The sequence below is a fragment of the Lagopus leucura genome, unplaced genomic scaffold (genome assembly GCF_019238085.1).
Source record: "Lagopus leucura isolate 7727_CA_CO unplaced genomic scaffold, USGS_WTPT01 Super-Scaffold_100021, whole genome shotgun sequence".
NCBI classification, from domain to species: domain Eukaryota; kingdom Metazoa; phylum Chordata; class Aves; order Galliformes; family Phasianidae; genus Lagopus; species Lagopus leucura.
In genome coordinates this window covers 7031290-7054474 of record NW_024962274.1, presented here as the reverse complement: position 1 = coordinate 7054474, position 23185 = coordinate 7031290, and the positions used below count along the sequence as shown (strand labels likewise).

The 23185-nt window shown below is 40.0% G+C and overlaps 1 protein-coding gene across 1 annotated transcript in view; it reads left to right on the top strand.

Moving 5' to 3' along the window:
* The window catches only part of NYAP2 (neuronal tyrosine-phosphorylated phosphoinositide-3-kinase adaptor 2), a 118669-nt gene that overhangs the window by 32267 nt on the left and 63217 nt on the right, over window positions 1–23185 (top strand). The window contains exon 3 of the mRNA XM_042878536.1: window positions 16367–16665. Within this exon, the coding sequence (XP_042734470.1) occupies window positions 16367–16665 (299 nt within the window). The remainder of the gene's footprint in view (window positions 1–16366; window positions 16666–23185) is intronic.

Genomic DNA, 23185 nt, shown 5'->3' with positions numbered 1-23185 from the left:
TTTTCAGCAGGTGAGTTTTATGTCCAATCCAGAGAGAGAGAAATTGGACTCCTTTTTGGAATAATGCCAGTCGGAATTCTGAGGAAAGCATTAATGTCTTTGGATGTGGTCCATATAAAAGGCTGATTTAGTACCATGTTTGTACCATATATCCTGGCAGCAAACGTTTTACTAAGTGGCAGCATGTATTTACATAGATGTTGTCCAAAGAGAAGAGTAGATGGAATGAAGAGACAGACATGACTTGTCTCAGTCGTGTTTTTGTAGTAATGTATTCCCAGTGCCAAACTACACAGCTACTTCCTCTAAAACTATTTTCTGTCATCAGCTTGTATTTGTTTCCCTGCAAAGTATTTGGACTCCATTTTAAACTACATATTTTTTGAAGTAGCCATTGGTAATTTCAGAACCTTTTCCTGTCTGCTTATGAGACTTTGATTCAAGGCCAGTGTTGTCAGAGCTGGATGCTATACCCACTGGCACTTCTATGAACAGTGTCTTCTGCAGAGGATATGCAGTGGGCATGTTGCTTTTTAAAACACCACATGGTTAACCTTTTAAAACTGTTGTTCAGTTTTTAAAAAGAAACAAAAACTGACTGTGACTGTCACATCTTGAAGTCTTCTAACAACTCTACTCCATTTCCAGCCAAGTGAATTACTGTTGTTTATTCCTTTTAAAAAGAGGTTCAGGTGGACTGCTGATGGACTGAGAGGTGCTTTTCACCTCTGACATGAGGCTGGAGGTGCTGCTGCTGCCAACTGATTGCTAATCTTCCAGTCTTCCATGAATGACACCTGTAACACATTAGGGTACAAGCAATGTGTTACAACCTAAGTGTAGTCCGAGAATTCCCTCTGAGTTTACCAGATAAACAGTGCTAAATTTAGTGGGCAGCTGAAATCATGTTCATAGCTTTGAATGTAGCATATTGTCCTTTACAGGGATCTGTGTAACAGCAAAACATGGGCTTTTGCACAGTTTAATAGAAAGGTCTGGATTTTCCCCATGTGAATGTACTATACTAGGAGTGTTATTGTTAACAGTGCAGAGACATGGTGTGTTGTGTGACTGATCCAAGTTTTAATGGTTTTATACTTGCCGTCAACATGATGTATCGTAATTGCTTTTTTGGACTAGTTACAAGCTGAGCATAAATATTTAGTATTAATGAATTCAGGTTTATTATGTGTAAGTAGATCTGCAGTGCAGCAAATATGTACTCATCCATGAAGCATCTTAGTGCACTAAGGAGAGGACTTCCCCTTTCTTTTTCATATTCCCCTTCTTAATGTGTATCTGCTTTCTGAAAGGCAACATAACTGTGTGTTTCTCTGCCATTACTGGGTCCCTCAATCTTGATGCTTCTCTTCATGCTCACTGGACTCACTTGCACACTGCATTTCTGTCCATCATGCCTTTTTTTAAGACCAGAATGCCCAGATAGTCCACCTAAACTCAGATCTGTTCACAGGTCACTGACTGAGGGCTGTACCATGTTGGCAACATGAAGTGCTTTATTTTATCCTTTTTCATCTATGTCTTGTGTTTTATATCATCAGACTTGTGTTCCTCCTACCAGTATGCTGGGGAGCTTTGCAAAGCAAAGTGGAAAAGAATGAGTGGTAGCTGTAGATATGCCAAAAGCGTATCGTGCCCTTGCTTTACACTTCTAAGGCCTAACTGCAAAGCTCTTTTTGTGCACTCAGGCTTGCCCTTACCTAGGAAGACTGTGTCAAGAGTAAGTGGTGGGATTCTTTGTAAACAGCTTCCTCCTGAATTCTAGTGTTCTGTGATGGTTTGTGATGCACACTGCTCAGAAGGCTTTAGAGCTGCTCTCTGGCATGCTGCAGTGAACTCAGACCAATATTTAAGTGTATTTTGGAGATGAAATTCTAACCAAGTAGTGAATAAGAAAAGCTTGATGGGGAGAGTGGTTCTGAATTTGAGACTGAAGGCTGGAAATTGAGGCATGGACTCAGGTTTTTCTTGGCTATACATTCTGCACCATGTGCCAACTTCTGAAATAGAGCTGTAGCAGTTCTGCATCCAATAGAGATAGGTAAATAGTGAGGAGATGCTCAGGTACTATAGACATGCTATATAACTGTAGACAAGATATATAACTATACAAGACACATTTATACACTGGGTTTCTCAGTGAGTGGAGTCTTCTGAAGTCCTTGCTGTCCTTTAACTATGCAACTCCTCTTTGTCAAACCAAACTGCGTCCCTCTATCTCTGCAGGCTTGAAGGCAGCCTCTGCTTTCTCCATTGCTTCTTTTCTCTCATCCTTCGATTAAGATCAAGAGTTGTAGAATATCACAATGAGCTGATATACTACTGGCTACTACTGTGGTGGTGCTGTGTATTTACATATTTCACTGAATTGCCCAGATAGTGGCAGGCCACCCTTGAAGATCAAACTGACTACACCTCCAATGCCTGCAGTAAAACTGTCATGTATATTAAAAACCTCAAAGTGCTTTCAATATAGTTGGAAATTGCAGATAAGTTGCTTATTGTTCTCCTGCCCTTCAAAATTACATTCAATTTTCACTGATATTTTTAATAACAAATTGGGGAAAATGTGCATTCTGTGAATCATTTAGACACATTTATGTAAACTTTTGGGATTTTGATTTTTTTTTTTCTTTTTTTAGTTTAAATGCTAGTAAATAACTAGCTTTTTTGATTTTAAAAACATTTGGAGATATGTAATGGGGTATGGAGGCATAGTTGTTAACTGATGACCTTTCTCATGTAGGCTCTTGTGATTTCCTTAAGGTTGCTAATATTTTGTAGTCATAACTGCAGTGGAATGAGAACTCTAGAATTATTCAGTAGGGAACTCAGCCTTTGAATTTTATATAAAAACCTCTGTGTTGCTGGAGCTTATTTTAGGTTCGACTCACTGTGTTACTCAATGGTTTTATGAGAAGTATTAACTAAAAGCACATGTTTCCAGCATGTCTGCTCTTGGAAATATTAAGGTTGCTTTGGAGAATACCGGAGAGGGTATCCTTTGTGTAAGAGCAATCAGAATAAACCTGTATTGCTGCTGTTTGTATATGCCTCTATTATGTATAGACAAAAACCCAGTAAAGCAAGTTTTCTACGGGGTTAGAAATCTGCCTTAATACAACAAGGCTCAGATTCTATTGAACATATCTGTGAGCTCACCTAAATAATAATCTGAGCTTATAGACTCAGCCTGAAAATAAATTGAAAGTTACTAGAATTAGTCTCTTGCAGGAACATTTTCTGCCACAGAAGAACTAATGAGTAGGTAACAGGCAGGCTTGGCAAGGACCAGAATAAGAGTAAAACACACTGGGAACAGAAGCTGGCATGGAAAACAGAAATTGCAACAAAATGAGGAGAATCAAGGATTTCCAAGGAATACTTGTGCATCTATTAGATTGTGTATTCGAGCATTTTCATTGGAAAACAATGCTTTCTGAGTCTGGAGCTTTCTGTGTGAGGGGTGAAATTGTGTGTAGGAGGGTGTATGTGTATGTGTATGTGTATGCATTGGGAAATTTAAATGGCAAGAGCTTTGTTTTGAGGATGTTTTAGTCCTGTTTTCTCAGAAATGCCCCGCACTTGGCAGCTGAAGACGGGACACAAGGACAGCCCTGAGGTGGCTGAGTGATGCAGGGACCCATCTGAGTCACTCCTCGCTGTGCAGAGGCATGGTGCAGAGTGCTCCTCTTTGGTACAGGCAGAGTTGTCTGTCCAGCCATTTGCATCTATGTGCACTGTAGCTGTATTGAGTGACTTCACTTGCAAGAACAAAAGCTGATATTTGTTTATTTCCACAGCACACAGAAATATCTGTCAGGCAGCTCTAAACTTCTAGTCCTGGCAAAGCATTTAAAGTAGTGGTGGGAAAGGTCCCAGCCTGGCTTTGACAAAGGATGAGATGTGACTCTCTGCAATACGGGAGCAGAAGGAACTGGGAACACAGCCTGCTCAGGTTACTGGTTTTGTAATGCTTTTTTCAAGCTTGAGGCATTAGGTTGAATTCAGCCCTCTGGTTTCAAAAGTAAGATGCCACTGATTTGATGAGCTTAGACGTTTGCCTCCTATAAGCTTGCCTCTTTGGTAGCCTCGTGACTTTGCATTCAGATGCTTCCTAGCTGAAATAGGCAGTCAGTTCTTATTCTGACAACTGATGTAAACCTTTTGTGGAAGTAATATTGATGTCTTTGAAACAGGATCTTTATCTGCTCTCATTGCTCCTCAACATTAATACAGGAATTCAGGCTTTCATTTCCTGGCTGTATTCCTGTTTTGTTTAGTCACTGAAAATAACAGATAAATAAATAAATGGAATTTCTATTTTAGTTCATCAGCTGCAATTAATGTATATGTCATGTGAGAGGAAAATGTAGGAAAGCAGTTGATTTCTAGCTGTCATTCCTACAGACTGCTTGTGGCGTGTGCAAGTGGAAAGGTCTAATGACAGATTTTGGGATATGTCTGGCTTTCCTTTATCTGGTATGCACTACTGTATTCTATTGAAAGAGAGGACTGAATTTTGTACTGTTCATTTTCCTCTAATTTGAAGCAATATATTTTCTCCAAGCCTGAAATTCAGGTTATTTCCCAGTCCCATTGTGTTCAGAATGTGAAGAAAGCCATCATCTGTTCAGTCCTAAAAAAGAAAATTCAAATGCAGCTTTAACATGTCTCTTTGCTGATGTAGGCTTTCTCTGACGCACATTGATTGCCTGTCATACTCTGTAAATCAGTTATATATCTGCATGCCCCGTAATACTACTGCTAAAAAAGGATCTAATTGTTTCTCTATTCAGCTTGAAGGGTAATAAACACAGATTAATAAGCATATGCCTAAATAACTCATATGTATGATAAAAGATTATCATTTGCATTTTTTATCCTCAGTTCAAGAATTACAGACACTGGCTTTGGAGAAACTCCATTAGACGACCCAGTTTTGTCACTTGCACAGCAGGAAGTGTTCTCTCCCTGGGCTGTAATTTCTTTGCTGGATATAACTCTTTCATGCGACCTCCTGAAGTTGAGCTTGGTCTTGAACCAAAGCTGTCCTAGAGATTTACTAGATACACCTGTGAAGTACGAACTGATTTTAATATCAAAAGATAGATTAAAAACTTTCGCTTGTATCACATCTACCAAGCTCCAGTTTTGATTTCCTGAGTTTTTTGTGTAAAGCTTCACAGTTCTCAGGCTGGGCTTGATTTGCCCTCTCAGAATCCTATAGCAAGATACAAAAGAGCTCTGGCTCTGATATTAGGAGTGTCTGCTACTAAAGGATGTAAAGGAAGACTTGAAAACACAAACCACCATATAAACTCAGAAACACAAGTATGATATGTGCTGTCTGTCTTCACATTTATTTGCAAGGGCACTTTGCAGAGCTACAATACTGTAACTGTGCTTCTGTTTTCCTTCCTCTTTAACCACTTGCTTTTGTTATAAAGCAACGAATCTGTGGCTAAACAAGTAGGCACCAATAAGTGTTTTTCTGCAGAGGCTATCTTTCACTTACTGAGTGAAAGAATAAGTCCATAGAGTTTCTAGATACCAGAATAAAAAGCTGGTCCTCACCAGAAGTGCTAAGCCTTCTGCATACTGTTCCAGGAAACCTAAAGAGCAGTTCCCAGGACAGGTGCACAGAAGTGCACATGATGTCTGTTTCAGCTGATCCTTTCTAGGAATGAACACCTCTTTACTTACTGCATTCAGTAAGTGGGTGGCAGTGCATAGTAAAAGATGCATGACCGTGAGCTGTGAGCAGGACTTGAGAGTCTATTTAATCCAAGAACATACATAATGGTCAAGATGTTTGAGAGCAGTGAGCTTCAGCATCAAAGTCACTGTCTGGGCATTGGGTGGCAGGACGGCAAGAGGCATGAAGTATTATGTGTAGAAAAATGGCCTTTTTTATTTTTTTTTAATTTTTAAAGAAAATAAGTAAATAAAAAACAGAGCTGGATTGCTGCTAATAGACACACAGGGATGTCCTTTAGCTCTGTCTAATCTGCTGACTGATTTGGGCTACAGTGCTTGATGTCTCTGAGCCTTTTCCCAAATTAAGTTTGTTTCCAAGTATGCTCCTGCATACAGTACAGCAAAGAGAAATAAAAAGCAGTTCATACTATGTCAGGATTAAAATGTCTAGATTGAAGACTTTTCAGAGGGGTTTATATGACCTAGAATTGTACATTCACTAAAATTTCCTACCAGCTGATTGGCAAATTCTAACAGTAATTAGTAGTGCAGAGAAAAGTAGCAGCCCATTATTCTGGTTTTCCATTTTCTGTAACTCTAGCTTTGTGTAACCAAAGCAGCCATAGCTCATCACCTCAGTGCGCAGAAAGAGCTGTTTCTTACAAACTCAAATATTTCTGAGAGTGAAGGTATATTTTATATATACATATTTATATCTGTGGTATGAAGAGCATTGAGATGATCACCCTTCATGCAGAGAGCTGTGCTACCAGGTTTCCTGCTTATTTATGAATGCCCCTTTCCTGCAGGTTACATGAGTTTTTAATATTTTAACTCCTTAAAAATAACCATGCAGATTTTTACAGCTTGGAAAGTGTTTTCAGTATCGACAGCAAAATATAATTTGGCTGCAGCTTCATAAGCTGTCCTGATGATCCCTTGAGCAATGTAAATATGCCACTAAAGGAGCACTTAGATTTTAACTTCCTTCCGTATCAATTCTTGCTCTACTATTTGGCACAAAGCTGCTCCTGCAAAGAAAAAAGAAAAGGTGGCAGTGATCAATAAACAGTAATGAGCTGAACATCCCCATTTGCAAAAGTAATTCTGTGAGTGATGAAAATCAGTATATTGTGATTTTTGGCAGCTTTGGCAGGTTATTGGTAGCATTTATTGTGGCTGGTTGTCACGTTCTGTTGTATGTAAGTGCAGGTTGGCACTTACACAGAGACCTTATAATAGTCTAGTAGAATACTCTCAGTCTGTCCCATTAGCACTCTCTGTGGGTAGAGGAGGAAACAGCCTCTGTTGTTTGCATTTGGACCATTCTCTGTGATTTCAGAGAGAAGTGCATGGACATGCAACTAACATACTTGAAGACCCAAGTCTGGATGGATGCAGTTCAGGAGCAGACTGGGGATGTGTGCACATAGGATAAGAAGTGCTTTTATACTGCTTTTCCAATGAGCTAACTGAAATCACTGGGTAGCAGCCACCAATATGCACATGAAACTCGTTTTTCACACACTCTGACGTGTAATATTAAAGAAACTGTGTTTCTGTCATTGTATTGTCCTTTTTTATTTATTTCTCTGAACAAATAACCAGCTTCTGACAACCCTGTCTAAGTACCTAACGTCCATCAAGACACTGAAGTATATTTTTTCCTGGTATTATTTCTAAATCTAGGTATGAAGCACATTAATATTCTGATCTGACAATAATGGTCACTTTGTTACAGATAAAAAGTGACATAAGTAGAGATACTTTCAATGGGATTTTTGTTTCTTAGAAAACAAGCCTCTCCAGGCTTTGATGCTGAGAACTGTCAATACTGATGTACAAGATTTCAAGTAGTTTTATAGCCAGATTGAGGCTGTCCAGGGAAGAAGAAGAACAGAGAGCTGTCTATAAGTCTGTGTGGAAGTCTTTTTTTTTTCCTGTTTCCTGATTTTATCATACTTCCAAAAAATGTGCTTAGCTTTTAAAGTCTATTTCATTTGGTAAGGTGCAGACAGATACTGATGATGACTGTTTAAATAACAGAGATGATTGGCAAACGTACTGAAACCTCCTCTCCAAATGTGAGGAAGAATGGAGATGCAATATCTTTGGTACCATAAGGTTAATAAAGATGGCTGCAAATTCAAGTCAAAAGGCTCCAACAGGGCTGTTCCAAGGGCAAAAAAAGGGTTTTATGTATCAGCATCTGAAGCAGTAAGCTGTGATGTGTCCAGCAGAAAGTTTATGTAGCTAGGGTGGGATAAGCTGCAGCGTTCCCTGTACTTGGAGACCAGTTCAGTGGGGAAAGTACCCAAGTGAGCATTGTTCTCATTTGTAGGATCTTAAACTATGCATTCCTTTTAAATAAAAAATGTCAAGATACAATTTGTAAATTAGAATAGATTTAGTCTCATTTAAATTGCTAATGTGTTGATGCTTTTGTAGTAACTACAAACTGGTGCAGAATATCTATGGAAGTACTACATAACATCATACCTGAAAAATGTGGATATATGCCTGTTCCAGAGAATGCAAATCCCAGAATTTTACCTTGTGCTGAAATATCTGGGAGCAAAGTTGCCCCATATGAATATGACAGATCTGGAGTGGTGAGATGCCAGAAGACAAGCAGTAGCATAAAAGTGTCCCCCAGTGAAGTCTGCATCCTTGTGACATCCCTACTGTATGACTGTGCAAATGAGAACTACTCCCTGCTCTCTTGCTTACCTGCTTATCTGGCATTTATAAAACAACTGAGAGAGTAAGGCCAGAGATTATTTTGGAACCATAATGTACAAACAACAACATTATTGAAGAGTTACGTGAATAATGAAGTTCCAGGTCAGTAGTGGGCTTTAAAAATAAATAAACAAATTATTTCTCTGTTTTGCTGAGAGTCACACTGAAGTGACATTTGTGAAGGGTTTTCCTCCAAACTAAAACTAAAAATTCTTCCTTTCCTGCCAGGTCAGGATTTGACTCCTTTCTTTGTGAGACTGGAACTCCTATAGTTATAGGAAGCACTTAAAACTTAAATTTAGCAAATTTATTTGAGCTTGGATTTTTAAAAGAAAGTAGAGTGGTATTTCCCAGAGGTACTCAGAAGAGTAACTGTACCTGCACTGTTTGAAATAAGTCTGAATCAAGTTAGGGCTAAGCACTGAGTAATACCTTGGCAGGCAGAGCACAGCTTATGTGCACTTGGTTTACAGATCACCGTTCGTAGAGCATCAGTACATTTCATTCATTCATTTAATCTTTTTTTTACTCTTTAGTCATTTTTCTTCCATCATACCTTACCCAAATCCAAAGAAATGTTTTATTACAGAAACTCGAAGAAACATTTTTCTATGTTGATTTATTCTCATCTTACTGAAATAGTTCCTAAGCCACAGTTGCACAGGCATTATGGAGTCTGCACCATGTGGTTTGCCACTGAATGTGACAAAAACTCAGCTTTATTCTAGCTCCACCCATTTTTAACAGGATGAATAACCCCACTCCATTAACATGAACATGCATTTGCACTCAGTTTAAGCATTGCATATGGTTTGTGTCCAATTCTAGGTGACTATGAGCACGTGAGCTTTCATGTACTGGCTTTTAGCTGTGCATTTCCCATGCAAAATTAACTAAATTAAAAATATCTGTAGTCATATAAAAGCAGAGTGCTTTTCACTCATGCCTGAAAACCATCCCCTGGTTTCACAGCTTTCAGCCCTTTCCACATGCATTATTTACCATTTGCTGTGTGTGGGGACGGAGCCTGGGGGCCTGCAGCGGGTGCTGGTGCTGGGAGGGAGGGAGGGAAACCACAGCGCACTCCAGTTGCTCAGCCCAACGTCAGCCCCTGTTTGAGAGGCTGCATGATACGGACAGAGAAAATGCCAGTAGAGGCTATAAGTAGTACCAGCACTTCTGGTCACTCATGAAATACGGTTCCACTAAGTACGCCATATTTGAGGGGTCCTTACTACTAAGTTATTCCACGCTTACTGGATGATGATGCATTTGTTGGAGAAGTAGCGTGCTCTGTTTTATTTATCTGTATTTCATCTGAAGCATTTTTTCAGAATTGCAGCCATTGCTCCCTTCCCCAACCTTCTGTGTTGTAAAAACAGGCAACCTGTAAGATAACAGACTGCCATTTGTAGTGAGGCTTCTTGGCTTTTGGGGTTGTTTGACTGTCTGGAGGCTGTGAACAGTCTTGGTTAGTTTTGCTCTTATCAGCCCTTGTGCAGGGCTTAGGACACAGAACTGTCTCTTGGCAGTTCCCCCAGCGCCTGCTTCCCCTCCCAGTGCAGCCCTGAGGGCAGTGGGGAGGCGGGGGAGGGCTGCAGCCTGCCAAGAAGCATCAGGGGAGGGCCTTGTGCACCGCGCTGCAGGTCCTGCTGGGATTTCTACTCGGATAAATGATTTCCTGGAAGTAATCTGGTGTTGAACAGCCTGGATGGGCTCTGCAAGCAGTACTTTGAGCAGATTAGCAGACTGCAAGCAGTTTCTGCAAGGCTTCCGAGATATTGCAGTGCAGCAGTGCAGGTGCACTGAGGGGGTATCAGCTTGTGGCACGTTTGCAAGATCAAAGTTTGGACCTTGGGTTTGACAGGTATGATAGAAGAATAAAGTTTATTAGAGAGCAGTAATGCATTCTGTGTCCTGAGAGGCCTGACTCCTTAAGCAGCCCCTGATCTCTTATCTCAAAAGCAAAAGCGTGTGGTAGAGCAGAGATGTTTAATGTGCACAGACACGTCATTTACTCACTGCCAATATTCTTCCAGGTGCATGAAAGGACTCTAAATTTGACCTCTGTCATGATTCATTTACACTGTAGCCTGTATCTCAAAGTGATGGTAGTATGCATTATCCTCTGGATCTTGATGTTAGTTCACTGTGAGTCATTTGGAGTCTTTTAGCAAAGTAACGCAGGAAAAATAATGTACATAAACTCCTTTGAAACAAGAAATGAAGCCTCTGAAATGTGATTCTTTAGAAAAAAAAAACAAACAGGAGAAATATGTGCAATTTGTTTCTATGTTTAATTTCTGTCATAAAAAATGGTGCAGCTTCCTGTAGAACTGCACATGCAGTGCAGTTCCTAAATCCATGATTGTGATCCTGCCCTTCTTTCTTCAGTATTACATTTCATGGTCTGCTGAAATCATGTTTGGAGGATAAAAATAGTATATCTTCTGTTTTTTGGCATCCAACCTCTAATTTACAAATATAATTTATGCTAATCTTGAAAGTGCTTCTCAGATACAAAGTAAAATGTGTCATCCTTGGTATATGTGTGTATAATTTATTCTGATGGGGAATAGACATTTCAAAGCCATTTCAGTCCTCTATATGCAGAGCATTTGATATGAGCAGAGGATCTGCCTGTTCACTGGTGTGAGAGAAAGGAAGTGGTTAAAAAAGAGTCCAAAATAACAGCAGATATTCTCTTAACCCAAAAAAAGCTAGAGGCAATGAATGATGAACTGCTGTTTGCTCAGTCAAGCCAGCTCATATATGGTTCTTAAGTATTTTTATTCCTTTTATATTTTTGCTGTTTGTTAGTCATTTTCACGATAGAGTTATAAAAATCTTCCTTCAGCATTGTAGGTGTGGGGTTGGTTTTTTGTTTGTTTGTTTGTTTTGTTTTTCTTTTTTTGTTTGTGGTTTCTCTCTGGTCAGAGAGCATCTCTGATGAATTAGGGGTTTGCCATGTCAGAGTGGTACTTCATGGACAGGCGTCTCTCTGGCAGGAAGAAACTTGGCCATCCACTTGCACAATTTGCCTTGTAACTCACAGTTCTCATTTCTGCAGAGGAGCTTGCAGAGAGTCCCCAGCTCATTTACCCCTGGATAATAAACCAGTATTCTTCCTACTTGCTTGGAAGAAGAGTGAGCAAGCAGCTGTTGTTGCTTCTCTGGAACTTCAACACAGAGAAGGAAAGGTGACCTACTGTGGTCCCCAGCTTTGGGAGATCAGAGTACAGAAAGGACAAAAGTGCCTTCAAAGATGCTATGCCAGAGTACTTTTCCTCCTGTTTAGGAATTCAAGTCATACTCAGTTGTAGTTCCATTTTTGAACTTGTGGATAAAAACTCAGAAAGTCTTAGGTAAGGAGCATGGGAAGAAAAATGGAAACCCACATAAAGATAATGGAAAATACCAGGGGGGTCTTGGTGCCTGAGGAATGAAACTAATCCTTTGTAAGTCCAAACTGATAAGAGAATTTCTGGATGAATAATAAGAACGGTGGAAAGTAGATGGCTGGGAAGAAAATGTAGCTCCAGGGTATTCTCGTTTTTCAGGACATAGGTATTCCCAAGAATTCTCCTACTAGACTGAGGGATTTAATATTCTACATTGTTTGCTGTTAAGAAAGCAAAACCTAGGAAAACAAATTTTCGCTTAACTATTCATTTGTTTTTCAAGAATTAATTCCATTTCTGCCTGGATCAAGTAAAGAAACTTCACAGTAAAATCATTCAAAGTAAAACCATTATTTGCAATGCTAAGTAGGAACAATGCAAATTAAGAAGACCACACTGGCTAAGGCAGACAGTCTCTGCATGCTTTTTCCTTGCCATGTACTTTTCAGAAATGTGATGACAAGTTTTTCTTATGTTTTAACTAATTTGAAAGTTTCCAAGTTGATAGGATCGCTGTGACTCATGGCAAAGCAGGGTGGCTAAGACCTTTTTAATGCTATGTCCATTTGGAGTGCTTTTTCTGTGTTTGTTTATGCTTAGCCATCATCTGTAACTTACCCCCTTGTGTTATGTGCTAAAATGAATAATGCAGAAGCCTCTGTAGTTGTTCAAAAACCTGCACAGCTCAAGTTCTTCCATATTTTACTTTGTTCAGTGCTCCAGTTTCTGCTTGATGCAGCGGAGCGCAATAGGCTGAACTGTAATGTATCTAGAACTGTGACATTTGCAGCTTACATGCAGGCAGGCTGATAGTGCAGGTGTGAACAGCAACTTCAGTATGGTTTTATTCTAGCTCAATTCTGAGCTCAGAAGTCACGGGTGACAATTAAAACATATTTTAGAGGTGCAAAAAGACTCAAAATTCTTCCACTGGAGCTTGTTTGTGTTTTAGAAATGGAAACTAAAATACACCAGTAACAATTGAAGGTAGGTTCAACTGTTTTGATATTTGTTATAATATATCATTTCCATCCTGAGGGATGGGAAGCTGGCAGCACTCTGTGGTCTACAAGGGTCTTGTTAGTGAGGCACTGGGAAAGCTATGCACTGTGTTCTTCAAAGAAAAACTGCTTCAAGAACACTTTTCTTAGTGCTGACTGGAGACAACTTCACCATGCTGCCCTTTTATTCCATCTACTGCAGCTGCAGTCTCTAGACCTAGGCATATTCCAAGGTGCATTTTCAGCACAAAGTCCACTTTACTTGAGTAACATAAATGATCACATGATTAATTTTGATTATTTAAGCCATCTTTTGTTGTAGACAGAAGACTGTTGCATTTTTAACTTATTTGAATGCTATACATAATTTTTTGTCAGAGAAGCAGTTGAACCTAGCCAAGTTCAAATTGAAACTTCCCAGAGGAATAATCTGAATCTGTATTTCCATATATATTAATAAACTGTTTAATACTTGCAGCAACTCACATAATACAGTTTTGAAATGAGATAGAACCCATTATCAGTACAATGAGGAACCCAGGCTCTTTCCTGTCAGAAATAATGGAGTGAGATCATCTCTGCAATTATTTTCCCTGGCTGTCTCCGTAGTCATTTAAGCAACAAGGTGCATATAAATCTTTTTCAGCCTGTTGTGGAGTAGTGGAGCATACACCAGCTCCAGCCAGCTCCTGTGGTTGCAGGCAGGAGGAGTGTAGATATAAATCCTTTAGCACTGTCTGGTTTCATGCCATTCTGTACCATCAGCAGCGCTGTGCATTGTAAAGCTGCACTGCACAAGTCCAAATTGAATTGTAGCATGCTGCTGCAAGAAGGCAGGGGATGCAGCATTTGATTTGTGCCTTTCTGCTATTGTACTTGTACTCTGGGCATGAGCCTGGAGGAACTCCATTTTTTTCAGCGTGGTAGAATTCACAAGGACTTGGTATTATAGTTGTGCTTACTAGTCAAATTGTGCTAGAAAACACCCACTGCTTGACATTCAGGCATCATCTCCTGCATAAGTAACAAACCTAAGCTTTTGGGGTCCTGGTCAGTGAGCAGGGCTCAGGACTGAGAATCAAGGGCTTCTCTTCTTCAGCTTGGAGTTTACCATGCCCAATTTTTAGCGTTAGCAAGAGAAATGGACTGTCTTTAAATGTGTCTGAAAGGAGGGAAATTGTGTTCTTTGTCCAGTTGCTTAGCAGATGGTACAGAAGAGTAAGGCCAAATCTACTTTGGCCATTGAGCAGAAGAGCAAGATCTGTTCCCATCCGTCCCTGCCACCTCTCTCTGGCTACATGCTGTTTATTCTCAAGTGTAGTGAGCAAGAGAGGCAGGATTTTACCTGTGATGTCAAAAAGAGTTTGGTAAAGAGTTAAAAAAAAAAAAAAAAGGGGGGGGTGGAAAGGAACAAGAAAAGACATGATTTAATTGTTTTTGAGATGGTGCATTTTTATTTCTGGAATAGAAGATAAGATGCAAGTTTGGATTAAAAAAAAAAAAAAGAAAGAAAATAAAAAAGCTTAATATAAGTACTGTTCTGTGCACTGTTAGAAGACTCAAACCTTTTACTGCACTGTGATATCTGTAAGTGCATCCAGAACAGGATCTGCCCTATAATGTGTAAGCTAAGAACCTTCATGCAGAAGTGCAGTAAATAGAGGAACATGGTAAGGATTGTAATGTCAGGTACATGGTAAACTGAAATTTTGTTTGCTAAAAGTGATTTATACAATGGACCTAAGGAAGGAAGCAGACTCCCCACCTGTGTTCTTCAGCATGTTTGGATAGTAATCTTCTTTAAATACTGTGGCAGGCACTTTTTGTAGTCTAGTGTTAGAGGATTATATTATTTTCAGAACCATTTATGAAAGATTAGTAGAGGCATAGTTAATCACTAAAATTGGCTGCAGGTTTTTTATTAATCTTCAAATTAATGAGTTCTACCTTTTGATCTTTCTGGCTGCAAATCCCCATGGAACTGGGGCCAATTAGGATTTGGTAATAACTTGGTTTTGAACATGGACCAGTGTGTGTGTGTACATGTAGCATGCATGTGTGTAGGAGGTTTGTGTGTGTGCATGTGGAAATGTGTCAGTACCTCTGGATGCATCTTTATTCAGAACTGTACAGTTGGTACCAATTTAGAAAGCAGATCTCTCTATTAACAGCACCTAAAATGAAAATGCAGAAACTTCAGTAAAATAATAAAGATTTTGCTTTACCATACACAAAATTATGCATTGCACAGTGCCAATCTGATGCTTTACTACAACTGGGTACAACAGTCTGTACGTAACCTACAAAGAAGATGAAGATTTACCATCTGCTAGGGGCAGTATCAGGGAATGAAGTGACCTTATTCACTCTTCAAAACAACTGGTGAGAAATGTGCTTGTCTTTTAGAGAAGATGTTTTCAGCCCAAAATAAATTACACCAGCCCTGGGCAACATCAGGCAGGAAACTTACAGAGGAGCAGACTGACCCTGTTCACAGCTTCATTCTGGGTGATGGGGAAACAGGAGGTAATTAGGGCGTTCTGAGACTTTACTGTTCTCATACTGCCATCTCTATGCTCCTGCAGTGGTACCATTTCAAACCTTGCAAACGAGGCCTGTGTGTATGTACTGTTGACCTGTGTGTATTACTGGGTCTCTTTACATGGTCACTGAATGGCCTTAATTGTAATGTGCTGAAGGTTAGCAGTATAAGCATCAGTAAGAACTGTGTTTCAGAACTGATAAGCATGTATGAGCATAGCAGAAATAATACCAGGTTCTCAGTGCTGCCATCCCCAAAAGAGTGTAGTACTTGAAATGACAGTGATCAGCTGAACTTTCCTTCTTCTTTACCCGAATATTTGGAGGTTATTTTTTTCCTGCAATGCCACAGCTCATTACCTTTTCATCATCTACATTTGCGCCTTACTAGTCTGATGGGTCTCATGTTGCAGGTTCATATGTTAATTTTCAGTTTTCTATGTCCCAGAGTAAGTTTTACAGCATTTCTTTCTCTAACTGTTCTTTAGTCTGAAGGGGAATGATTGATTAGGCCCAAAGAGCCATATTTCCCAAGATATTTATGTGTGTCTGTAGTCAAAGATGAGTGCAAATCAGTGCACAATGTTGCATTTCTAGAGTAGCATTCTTTGCCCTACTGGCAAACTCATGTCACATTTAGAGTTCTGATGTTTGAGTTTTGCTCTGTGGGCAATTTCAAGTTACAATGCTATGAAACCTGAACAAAAGCCTTTCTCAATTTCTTATTGTAAAATTTGGAGTGAGTGCATAGCAGTCTATCTACATTTCACTTGTTGGCAATTTGTGTTGAAAAAACTCATTACTACATTCTGGTAGTCATCTTGGTTTAAAGAAAGTGCATAGCTTGTTTACAAGGCAAAAAGTAGAGTCTGCTCAATGCAGGGCAAACTGAGGCCCTGGTTTTAGGTAAAGCTGAGACAAAGCTGGATTATTTACTTGTGTGTGTATTTTCTCTTACAGCATAGGTGGAGAAGTAGTGAGAGGAAATGAAGGAAGCTACGTGGGGAAGCATTTCCGTATGGGATTTATGACAATGCCTGCTCCTCAGGACAGACTGCCACATCCTTGTTCCAGTGGCTTTGCCGTAAGATCCCAATCTCTTCATTCTGTTGGAGGAACCGATGATGAAAGTAGCAGCTCTCGGAAGCAGCCACCACCAAAACCTAAGCGAGATCCCAACACCAAATTGAGCACCTCATCTGAAACAGTCAACACCGGAACAACAAGTAAGAGTGGGAAACTACCGGACAGGACTGAAGGTAAACACTATAATTCTTTAGAAGAAAGTTTATATAGACTCGTGTTAAAATTAGTTGATCTTATGTTTAGGTATTGTATGTCTCTCTTGTACCAACACAAATATCCTGCATCATTGTTCTCCAGGTTTTAGACCAATGGGCAATGGCCAACTTGTAGCATTTCTTACAGAACCATACCACTTACGCTATCCTTTTTTATACAGTGAGGGTATTAGTTGAATGCATTCGAAGTGGAGTGAAGAAGATATTGCTGTCAGATGGTATATAGAATAATGTCACTTGCACACCAGCTGAGGACTTACCACCATGATTACTAGCACTGTGCAAACTAATGGTTTGGAGAGAATCTTCCTCAACAAAAAAGTAAAGGGCTATCCCTTCCTTGCACTGAATTACTGCAGATGAACTAACTGTATAGGGATCTTCTTCCTTTCTTTCATGGAAATGCATTTTGTATGGCAGTAGGACCAGCTGTACTCCCTGCTAGGAAATATCAGGATGACTATTTCACAGTGTGAACTGTAAGGAGGAACCTTAGGGACAAGTGTTCTTGGCTGGTGCTGGTCTTTCTCACTGCAGTGTTAGATATCACTTTTGACATCCTGTGCAGTATGCCAGGCTCTTGGCGAACATCCCTTTTGTGGCCTGAAATACTGCTTAGTTATGCATATGCTGCAACCGCTTCTGAGTAAATCTAAATCGTAAGGTCATTGGTGATAAGATGCAAAGGAATGTGGATTTCAGCTGGTAGCATGTTTGTCTATGCTTACAAGGATGAACACATGCTGAACAGTACTGCAGCTGGCAGTTATTTTGCATATGATATTGTCCTCTGCAATACCACTACACTAACTCCATTGATCAGACTAACAAGAAAAATCTTAAGCATTAAGTAGCTGCCCTTTACAAAAACAATTTAACTATGTGGGACTAAAGCTTACATAGAAACTATTCAGGTTTGTGCCACAAACAGATTTAATATCTCGTATTGGATAGTATTTAAAGTCTTCCATTTAATACAAAACAGAACACATGACACAAACTTCTTGGTTTAATAGGCTATGAAGAGTAGGTGCTCTAAAGTTGCTCAAAAGCTAGTCTAAAAAATACTGCATTTTCAATTATGTTTATAGTTCTTCAGTATTTATTAGTGCTTTTTCTCCCTGAAACTGCACAAGAATCACAGAGGCTAAGGGAAGCTTATTTTGCAGTGAAAGCAGTATAAAATGGGCTCTGACATCAAGAGATGAATATTCATAGTGAGAACTCTGGAAAGAACTGGTGAATGAATAATAATTTATCACTGTCATGGAAGATAATACATAAATGTTATCTTTTTAGTGTAACTAAATGCCTTCATGGAGTATTGAGAAACTCTGCAATGCTTAATATGCTACCTGAATTCTATTCATCCTGCTAGTTTATATATCATACAGCTGTGGGCACCTTTGGATTATCATGAAGTTGTTCCTGGAGATTTTGAACTGACAGAACCCTTTAATCATACTGTTATATTCCTGTGTTCAGAACATCTGCCCGTTTTGTCTTTTTAATTCATGGCAAACATGGGGGGCTTCACCAAAGTGTTGTATTGAAAGTGTTGTATTGAAATCAGACAGTAGGATTTTTTTTGAAGAAAGAAATACAACTTTAGATTTTGAGATACTGCCAGAGATGTTAGAGTATTTGTGTTTGGATGAGCAGGCTGGGCTTCTAAAATGCTTTTCATACTCTCCTAGGGAGGTTTTTGGGTGCTAAAGTCCAAGAAGATGCAGATTTGAATTTTAGTTACTTTTGCCTGTGTTGTACATAAATACTCGTACATGCATATGTTTTTCTCACGCATTTGCATATGCTTACAGCATTTCCAGGCTAAACATCTACATCTCTTTCCAGGAACTGTGGGAAAACAATAATGAAAAACTCCATTGTTTCTCCACCAACTATTGTAGAATCTATACAAAGAAGTTGTGGAGAAATTGCTGCACGCTCATTTTTTTATGGCAGTGCAGAATAATTCAAACTATAATATCTACTTTCTGGCCCGGTGGCTACTTTCAAAAAGAATTTGCTGCATTTCCTAGGCAGCCGGGGACAGCCCTCACCATTCATTTCTATTCAGCTTTTTGATAGTGATCCAAGTTCATACCAACAAAAGCAATTGCTGATGGTAACTTTTATTCTTTTCCCAATTGTAGTAAAGTCAAAATTCTGAATCCATCACATCATAACATCCATCATAACAGGAGATTGTGTTTGAATATGAGTCTGACTTCACTGCACAAATAAGGTGCAGGAAAAATTTGGTCGTGAGCTTGAAAGATCTTTTCTTCCTGAAACACAAGTAACATCTGTAACAGACACAGAGGCTCTAAAAACTTTTCTATAAATGCTCTTGCTTCTAAATTTGTGGGAGTGTGAAGATCTTTTAAGTTGTGATGACACCTGTTGACCCCGTCTCATTATGCAGTAGTGCGGCAACACTTCTGTTTGTGTTTCACCGAGCCTACCTTGGCTGTATCTGCAAGAGCAATCTCCAAAGTGAAGGGCTGATTCTCCTTCACTTGACTTCGTTTCTGTTGGTGTGATGCCACAGATGCTTCTGTGCCTTCTCTTAAAATTCACTGTTCCTTTTTTACTTTTCCGGCTGCCTCCCATATTCACCCACTGAGAGCCTTCCACCAAATGCGTTTCTTCTCTGAGACAGATTTCTAGAAAGTTGTTTTTAGAAACGTAGGCAGGGTTTTCAATCCCTGGTAGGAACAGCAGACTGTGCCCCTTATATCACACATTGGAAGCGAGAAGTGAACTGAATTTTTAGATAATTTTAAATAACATATTTCAGCAAGTAAGGCGGGTCTAATCTTGATCCTGAGAGGCTTTTTAATGAGAAAATGCAGTTTAACTACTTGATGTACTTCCAGTGCCTCCACTTATAGAAAAAGGAAATCATAAAACAGCCTAATTGATGAATGTAACCAACCTCAGGTGATGGCTTTTCTTGTGGACCAGCAACAATCGCATCAAAGGTTTCCAGGCCTACTGCAACAGCTAAATGAATGAAAATAAATGAGTTGCATTTTAAAAATATTTTCTGTTAAAATTTTCTGAACTTGTTTAGTAATCTGGACGGCGTCTACCTAACATATAAATAAAAATACACGCACATAAAATGTAATGAAATCTATGTATACACAATATACATTTATATTACGTGTGTATATTACTATGCATGTAATGTAAACGCCAGTTGTGTGTGCTTGCATGTACACATAAACCTGCACACAAATGTCCATTAAATCTCAGAGCCAGATTTTGAAAATGCTGTTTGCTGTTGTAATTCTGTTCCTGCCAGAGACCATGGCGGCTTTAGGTCTGATAACTGAAAATACTGCAGGGATCCCAGCTCTGGAACCCATTCAGTTCGTTTAGGGCTTTCCTGCTGACTACCTGATGTGGAAGGAGATGGTGTTCTTGCTGCTTTCTGAGTCCATGCAAAGCAAGCCTCTGTCTGCTGCTCAGCAATCTCTGAAAGTGGGCAACTTGTAGGGAAAATTGTCCTCCGGAGAAAAGCAATTACAGTAACTGTAACTGGGGTTGCAGTCCAGCTGGTCTCTCTCATAAATCTAGTTTTCTGTCAACTAGATTGGTGTCTCTGCCTTGTAAACTTGAACTTTTGCTACTCTCATTAAACAGAACTTCAGTGGAAGAGCTTTAGAGCTTTCACTGTCTTAAAAAGGTGCTGGTTTCCTTTTATTTTTTACATTAGCTAATCATGTATTTAACGTGGATTTTGAAGTTGTACCCTCTGCTAGGACCATGTCGTACCCTTCCTTACAGCCAGATCTCCTGCATCTTTTTATCCATGCCTGCTAAAGGAAGCAATATCACTACAGAGCCCTGTTGAGACCTAACAAAAACATAAAGGGACTGACTGGTGAGCTCTGGTGGTTTCAGATGTCACTGCTCCTGCACTGCCTGCTTGTCTCCCTCCTCCTGCCAGGCCTGCCAGCCCGTGCCCAGGAAGCGGAATGCAGGAATTCGGGCTCCCTTTCAGTGTGGGCTGGGCATCACCATGGCTGTCCGTGCAGGGTGTGTGTCACCGTGTGGCTGTGGGCTATGCAGGGATAGTGCAAGCCAGTATTCAGCCATATGTGAAGCATATCTTCTTGCCTGTCTTCTTGCCCATACACTCATCTCATTCTTGATCTCAGAGCTGCATTGCATGTTATTTTTTGCACAGTGTAATCTATCTCTTCCAAACTGTGAGGCTTGACCTTAAACTGCGCACAGTGGGAGAAAGGAGCTGGAAATTGAGGGAAAAGTCAAATGCCAGAGACAGAAGGCACATACCCTAATGTCAGTGCAGTGAAGTGGAGTTGGTCCTTAGCTTCTGCATGTGACTCCAGAGGTCTGCCCTGGTGTCCCAGTGGCAAGGGGACAGGTGCAGTGTCTCCAGTCTTTAGGCCAGCTTGCTCCCACTGAGCTGCTCTCTAGTAGAAAGCACAAAGCAAAGATTTTTGTCTTATCTCTAGTATTTAAGAGCTTTAAGATTTTCTAGGGCTTTGCTTTTGGGGATGGTAGTGGTAGTATTTCGGTGCTTTGGGGTTTGGTTTTCTTTGTTTTTACTGAGATTTCAGTTTGTCCCTTCTGCAGAGAGCTGATTTTCATGCAGCTCCCTAAGCTGAGTTGCATATTTGTATGTACCATCTCCTACAGCACTTCATCCTTTCATGTTTGTTTTCTGGTCCCTCAGATAAGGGAGGGCAAGAGGAAGGGAGGAATGGAAGCAGTGGTTCTAATAGCTGTTACAATAGCTTTCTGCACTCAACAATGAACACAGTGTGATTTTTGGAGGGATTTATAAACAAGTTTTGAAGCCACAAAGGGAGTGTATTCTTACCCTCAAGGCACATATGCATACTCATTAACGTTAATGGAAGTTGCAAGCACTGAACAGAAAATAGACCAAGCAGTGGTAAAAAACATGAAGATCAAGTTACTGACTTGGGAATTGCCTTGTGCCCCAGAATTGGCAGTTGGTTCTTCAGTTATGCTGTGCTAGTCTATCCTCTGTACTTAGTATCTTTTTTTTCTTTTTAATTTAACAAAGTTGCTCTATGTATTTATTTCTTGTGTCTCTTTTCAGATTAGGATGTTACTCATTTGCTCAAAGAAGCACTTCACCTTTAAAAAAAAAAAAAGAAACAAACTCAAAATTGAATGTAAAGCCACCCTGTAGTACAGATACCTCTCTACTTGCAAGGGTGACAGAAGCGTGATGTTCTTGGTAATAGAAAAGCCTTAATAAAGCGAGTACAGGGAATGCTGTGCTTATTTACCATGTTGGCTGTAAATGCAGCCAGTCCAGGGAGAGGCTGCATGCTCTGAACTTGGGCTGTGACATCCTGACAAACTCAGGCGATTCCTATAGAGCATGTCAGCTTTTCTGCAGTGTGTCTCCCAATGGGTCAGGGCTCAGGGGAGTTAATAAGCTTGGCTGCTACTCCTGGTCCAAACTGCAGCTCTGAATGCATGCCACTCTGCTCCAGAATTAGCAAACCACTGGGTATAATACAAACATACGGAGTAGGAGACTCCAGGTTGCTCTCACCCTGAGTTCCATTGGCTGTATAGGGTCACCGTAGTCTCTGGTCATGCCAACAGACAAGGAAACATGAGCGACTGATTCACACAGCTGGCTTAGACTATTAGCACAGATTTCACATCATATGGAAGTCACTAGGCTGCTTTTAGAGCCTGCTCAGCCCTGGAAGTACATCAGGTGTCCTCCTGAGGTATGAGTCAATAATCTTAACCAGAAAGGCCACAATGAAGAAAGAGTCCCTGCAGAAAGCTGTCATATGGGTGCTCTTGGCCACTGCATGGTTAGTTTGCAGCCTGGATAGACAACCCTCGTGTAACTGGAAGGTTACGGTGTCAGTAAATCCATTCATTATTGTCAAGTCACTGTAAGTCAAGCCTGCGAGACTGAAAAAAAAAAACAACCCCAAAAAAACAACCCAACAACCCTATAAGTCGTAATATTTATGACCATATTACATTTTTTTATTTTATTTATACCTCCAGGAACCATAATAATGGGCCTTCTCAGCATTTCCACCTGTGAGCTGAAATACTATGAAACACTAGATTTTCTTGCATTATTTTGCATCACTGAGCAGCCCAGAAAACAAGGCCAGAAGGGGGGGAGGAGAGATCCAGGTAATTTTCTTGCCTCATTTTGACAGCCCTTCGGAATATGTTAAGTAAAATGAAATGCCTATGAAATTACAAAAATAACTTTGGGTTTCTCATGATACATTTCTGTTTTCCATACTGTCTTGGCACTGTCTGTTAAAGACACTGCGGACAAATGAGTAAGGGCTTGAGGGATCAGGCTGAAACCTAAAGTCCCTGTTTACTCTTAGAGCTGGTCATAGTAATAGAGGTGTCTGGCAAAACTCATTTGGAATTAAAGAACAGAATACAGCTGCACTCCTTTTTCCACAGCAAATAT